General features: G+C 34.5%; 1 protein-coding gene across 1 annotated transcript; it reads right to left on the bottom strand.

The window, feature by feature from the left end:
• Positions 1 to 1,065: 1,065 nt before the first annotated feature.
• On the bottom strand, positions 1,066 to 4,941 carry LOC122607988 (short integuments 2, mitochondrial). The gene is made up of 8 exons (XM_043781071.1): positions 4,670 to 4,941; positions 4,427 to 4,531; positions 3,779 to 3,856; positions 3,166 to 3,307; positions 2,972 to 3,042; positions 2,623 to 2,719; positions 2,273 to 2,490; positions 1,066 to 1,440 (listed from the first exon to the last, which is right to left on the bottom strand). Exons 1-8 carry the CDS (start codon positions 4,847 to 4,849, stop codon positions 1,189 to 1,191), a joined length of 1,143 nt encoding a protein of 380 aa, XP_043637006.1. The 5' UTR covers positions 4,850 to 4,941; the 3' UTR covers positions 1,066 to 1,188.
• Between the last annotated feature and the right edge of the window lie 1,113 nt (positions 4,942 to 6,054).

Genomic DNA, 6,054 nt, shown 5'->3' with positions numbered 1-6,054 from the left:
CTAATAATATCACTATTATAAATACATATCTTCAATCAAGTTGGATGATCAAAAAGGTAGAGTATATGATCAAATAAGTTGGATGATCAAAAAGGTAAAGTATATAATCAAAATTTGTTCACTTATGTTTTTTTTCTCAACATCATTTGCTTACATTTCTTAAAACCATGATAGGTATTGCATCTTTGCTGCTACCGGGAAAAATATAACACATAGCCATTTTGTTATACTATTGGATCTAATGAAAGATAGCTCGAGCCGTATAAAACAAAATACGCACTTGGCCACATTGATGCAAAGGGATGTTTCACTGCATGAACACATTCATCAACTATATTACACTGAAATAACTGTTAATGTGAGATGAAACCTAAAAACCGTCGATCAAAAACACTTACCTACGCGTATCCCAGGACCACTTATCTAGTCGTGCATCGCACGGGGATGCACTCTAGTATTTAATATGATTAATTGATTATGGAGTATTAAGCATTTATTTTCTTATGATAAAGTTTAGTAAAAAGTTACATTTTAACTATTCCAAATGTACTTTGTAAATGACTAGCATGATGTCCGCGCAATATGACGGCGACGGTGACAATGCGGTGGTAACGGGTAGTGGCGATTAACGATGAAAATGAGTAGTGTAGGCTATTTATGTACAAGGTAATTAATACAATAGTTAGTGAAATTATTCTAAAAATTGAAGAACTGATGGTAGACTTTTTTTCAAAGGTATTTTAGATATATTAGTGAAGATAATTAATTTAGTGAATAAAGAAGAAGACGATTTGAAAAAAAAATAGGGGTATTATTGTCATTATTGCATAGAGTAATTTTAACATTTTCATAAATAAAAGAGGCTATTCTTTTATATGTAGTTATAGATACAGATATGTACTTCAATTGTCACATTGTAGTTTGCTTCTTAAAAAAAATACACATAACATTAATATTACGATGATACCTAAGGCGTAGGCAAACTGTGTACGCTAAGAGCCAGCAGTTTTTTGTGTTAAAAATGGACGCCGGGGCGCAGACTCCCGAATAGGGAAGGCCAACAAATGTCAGGACTTAAAGGCATCTAGCAGTTTACACGTTCCTTTATATGTTGGGGTTCATGTTACATTCGTACAATAAAGAAACATAAAGGCAGTAATAAAAAGGGATCTACGAAGTTCAAGAGATTCAAGAATGAGAAGCAACTATAGGAACATCATCAAGAATAAAGGGGCCAAGTTTTCCGGCCCTAAACAGTGTAAGAAATTTCTTAGATACCATCATACGAGCCTCATTTGCTTTATTCGAGATCTTCAATGCCTTCTGCAATGCTGTAAACTGTTGTTCGATTAAGACCTCCAACTCATTCTCATCCTCCAAATCACCTCTGAATTCCGATAAAGTGGAATATAAAGCAGATTGTACCTCTTTGGCAACACCCTGCTTGAACAAACACATTATATTAAACAGGTAAAGCAATAAAAATACGGGAATCCATGGTATGTAAGTGAAGCTGGCAAAATGGGTGGTCAGTTAGCTTGGGTAACAAGTCATAATTAGTTGGGGTAAAAAACTAGTGATAAATTACAGGTCGAAACAGCTTGGGCGCCAGTTGGTTCGGTGGAGAACCATTTCTATTCAATTTTGCTAACCACAAGTCAAATATGATTACATTAAACATCTTCTTTCAAACAAAAAGTATAAATCTTCAAGTTAAATAATTTACACTTTAAGCAACTTTTCACACATTTGACCCATTTCCAATTTGGCTAACTTATTTTACATGTTAAACGATTAAACCCTTTAGAAAGAAAGTAAAACACATACGAGTATTTACCCATCATTGGTCAAAAGTAACACCTTTATTTGTATGACCCTTAAGCAACCAAGATCATGATGTTTGACTTCTTTTAACATAAAAAGAGTTTAAGCATCAATAGTTCAATTTTAATGAGTCAGTTTGGATAAGAAAAGTTTGAATGCTACAAGGGAACTCACAGGCAGCATAACTAGTTGCTAATCGTTCATAATCTAACTGTACAAACCATCATTTGAGATTCAAAGCTAGTATGTTTGAACTTAAAAGTAAAATCGCTTATCTTTGTTGAAGAGAATAGGATCCATAACAAATATTGTAAATAAAGTTACTGTGTTTGATCTTAAAAGTAAAATTGAAACATTTCCTACATGCAAGTAACAATCAGCAGGTCTAGTTAACTGTTAACTTTCTTGTTTTTATAGAAATGACCAATATACAGCTTGAAGAAGTTACCTCTACATACTGAATATTAGAAGAGACAGGGACGGATCGTCTTTTTGGCAGAAGATTCTTAACATTATAGTCAGGTTTATCATCAGTTTCACTCTGCAGCCCTTTCAGAGTGCTATTATGCACATTCCTCCAGTGCAGTGGAGTTTGTCGTGTATTAAGAACAGCAAGCAAATACTGAGCAATACGTTCTTCGCCCACAACCGAATCTTTCACAGACCCTGCATAACATCATCACCACACAACAAGTATTTAGCATCATTTAGTGCTTAAGATAATTAAGCTAGGACATCACAATCGACGATTTATTGCAGGAGAATTTCATAGTAGCTTTAATAATAGCAATTTCAAACCTGCCAAAGCCAACTTTAATCCCGTTTCAATGTCTGAAATGGTTGGAACAAGTACTCCTGGGGTATCCAATACATATATGCTAGGCCGTTGTGCAATCTGCATGTGATTAAGAACAAGGTTAAAATGCATATGTGTACATGCCATTCTCTATTTAGTGGCTTTGATAAACTGCTGAGAAATACACCCATGACCCATTTAGGTTTTAATATGTACCTACATCAGTCAACTTATCTGTATTCCATCTTAAATCTCACGATTTAGGACAGCCATACACATAACTTTTAAGACGTAAACAATGAGGCTATATTCATATATTATCTGGTCTTAGATGTTAGATGAAAACTTGACCTTGAATCCAGCAATATCCTGTGTTACGCCAGGCAATGGTCCTACTTTTGCTCGCTTCTTCCTCTCCTGTTCTAAGAAAATACTAAATATTATTGCCAGACATGACATCTTTACTGATTATCAGCAACTGGCACTTCTTTCGGGGATGAGGAACGAGGAGTAATGCCACAAGACAAAATAGATAAACAGATTACCAGGAAAACGTGATGATGCAATCTGATGAATGCAGTTGATCAAAGCAGATTTCCCAACGTTGGGAACACCTATCACCATGACAAGGAGAGTAGGTTCTTTCGCAATCTTTTCCTTTAACTTGAGCTCAACAAGTTCTAGAAGCTATATTTAATTAGAACACAAATTAGACCACCATAAAATAGGCCATCAAACAGAATTTTGACAAGTGGATAATTCCCTTCAACTATGAGAACCATCTTTCCGTACCATTCATTAATAAAACATACTGCAATCAGGTATTTGTTGTCATTTTTAATCAAAATACAGTTACTGACCTATGTATCATAATGGAAGGTACTCCTGATACATTTTATACGCAAATATCATATGTAATAGACACTTTATGAACCTACCCGTTAACAATGGGTTTAAAATTAAATAGTCAAACAAATAAAAGAATAATCAAATCACAAACTTTGAAAAGTTTGCAGGAGTAAAGGAAAAGCTTTAACAAGTTTAATAACAATTTCGATCCATTACTATTTGTCAGGCACTCATGCTTGATAAAAACGATCAAAAAAGGTTAGAAAGAACAGTCATATTGCTGAATTTAATAAAGAGAATACAGCATACCTTTTGAACGGAGCTCCGGCTATGTGCATTGATGGGTAGACAATCTTGCTTACAGGAACTGAAGTAATCTATCCATTTCTGACAAAAACCCAAAAAACCAAACGAGTATTATGTTTGCTTGACAAAACTGATACTTCAATTTCGGATGTCAGACATACTAGGTTATTTAAAACTTTTAAAACGAATCTTTTTCCAGAAACAATCTCCAACGACATTTAACTTCACAAACAAAGCTAACATCAAGAAATAGTTGCCGACTAATGTCTTCATCAACGGGTAGAGAGGCTACTTCTAGATAACTAACTAATATCTAGTATTTGAATAACCCCAACTTTATCATATGTAGTTTTGATCAAAAGGTTCAAATCTAATCGGCAATTCCTCAAATTTACAAACTGCAATGTTTTTCAAACAAATATATTGGTTGGTAGCTATATATATTTGTAATTTATGCAAAAGTTAAACAAATGTAAAACAAGCAATAACAAGAAAAACACGAAAAAGAAAAGCAATCCGTTGTCTAATACGAGTAGCAAATTAGGTCAGCAATCTTTTTGGTACTATTACTAAGTGAAGCCTTACACATCCAGACATATAAAACTGGCATACATATACATATATGATATATAAGAATAGATATGTACATACATGCATAATATTGGGGTTAGCTAAATCCTTCTTATTAAGCGCAATCACACGTCGTTTATCCGATAACCGCGGTTGAAGGTCTTGATTCGCAGACGACAAGGGAATCTGTTTCACAACATTTCACAAAATACAATAAAAAAAAAAACACAGACACACAAAAACCAAAAAACCAAAGTCTTAAAACAATAATAACAATAACAAAACAAAAAAAATGAGGGGGGTTTTGGAAATGTTATTACATACGCGAGAATCACGGACTTCAATGACGAGATCAGCGACTTTGAGACGAGAATTGATGGCACGTGTAGCGGCGGCCATGTGTCCCGGAAACCAATTGATTTTGCCACCGCCGGTGTTTAAATTCATTTCTCCGACGAAACCTTTTTTTACAATTTTTTTTACTCCATCTCCGACTACACCCATTTTTGTTAGTTTGGTGATGATTAAACCCTGTTGCAGGGTTTTTGTGAATGTTACTTGGGTCCGGAATATAGATGGATGGCAATCGGGTTCAAACAAAGTAATAAATCGGGTTGAATTTAATGGGTAGCGTTTTTCGTTTTAGTCTGAAACGGGTTACGTTTTTTATTGGGCAAATGGTAAAAAAAATATTTACTATAATACTTTGTCTATGTTTTTTTTTTCTATTCCCTTTCCTGAGGTTTTGGTTGAAGTAAATCAAACATAAAGATGAAAGTATGAAATAAGTAAAATTAATAAATTATCATGGACCAGATATATATACTTTTACTCAATTCAATATATTTTCAACGGGTGATGGGTGTGACACAACCACTCAACACCGCTTCCATCAATCTTTCATGCGTGGTGCGGATGATTTGCGTGGTCAGATGACGCACTCCATAATCCATTTGGCACAACGAGTGATGTACTTTTTTTTATTTATTTTAAATTTACTTTTTTTTTCGAACAACATTATAATAATAACAAATGGCATCTAGCAAAGTACCAAAAGTCATCATAAAGGTACAAAGTTAAAATTACAATTACAAGGTATAGAGAAACATCAAACAACAACAAACGCACGACTACAAAAAAAGAAGTGGGTTTTGGAACCACTCCTCCCGCGATACACACATCTTTCGACACCTGCTACTAACCCACAAATAGGACTGAGAGACAATAAAATCAAACAAGAAATCCGTTCTTTGAGTACCCAGAGAGAAGACCTCATCGTTTCGATGCTTCCAAATCGTCCAAACCATGCAAAAAATAATAGCTTCAATACATGCTTTCTTGGAGCTCTTAATATGCAAATAATCAATGGAACTTAAAGTATCCCCCACATTTCCAAGCGACATAATGGGTACACCAAGCCAATTAGAAATTACTCCATAACTTATCAGCCACTCTACAAAATGAAAAATGATGATCAGACAGTTTCTTCCCCGTTTGAGCATAATGGACATAAAACCGAAGGAATGTCGATTCCTTTGTTAGAAAGATTACATAGAGTAGGAATTCGGTCACGAATCACTCTCCAAACCAAAATATTGACTTTCTTTGGAACAAGTTAGCTCCATCTAGAACCAAATTGCACATCGGATAGCGTTTTATCATCAATGGGTAATCTACTTTCTTTAACCGAAAAATCAAAAGAATCTGAT

Source organism: Erigeron canadensis, chromosome 7 (assembly GCF_010389155.1).
Source record: "Erigeron canadensis isolate Cc75 chromosome 7, C_canadensis_v1, whole genome shotgun sequence".
NCBI lineage: Eukaryota > Viridiplantae > Streptophyta > Magnoliopsida > Asterales > Asteraceae > Erigeron > Erigeron canadensis.
The sequence above is the reverse complement of the archived record's forward strand: the minus strand, read 5'-3'. Positions and strand labels throughout refer to the sequence as shown.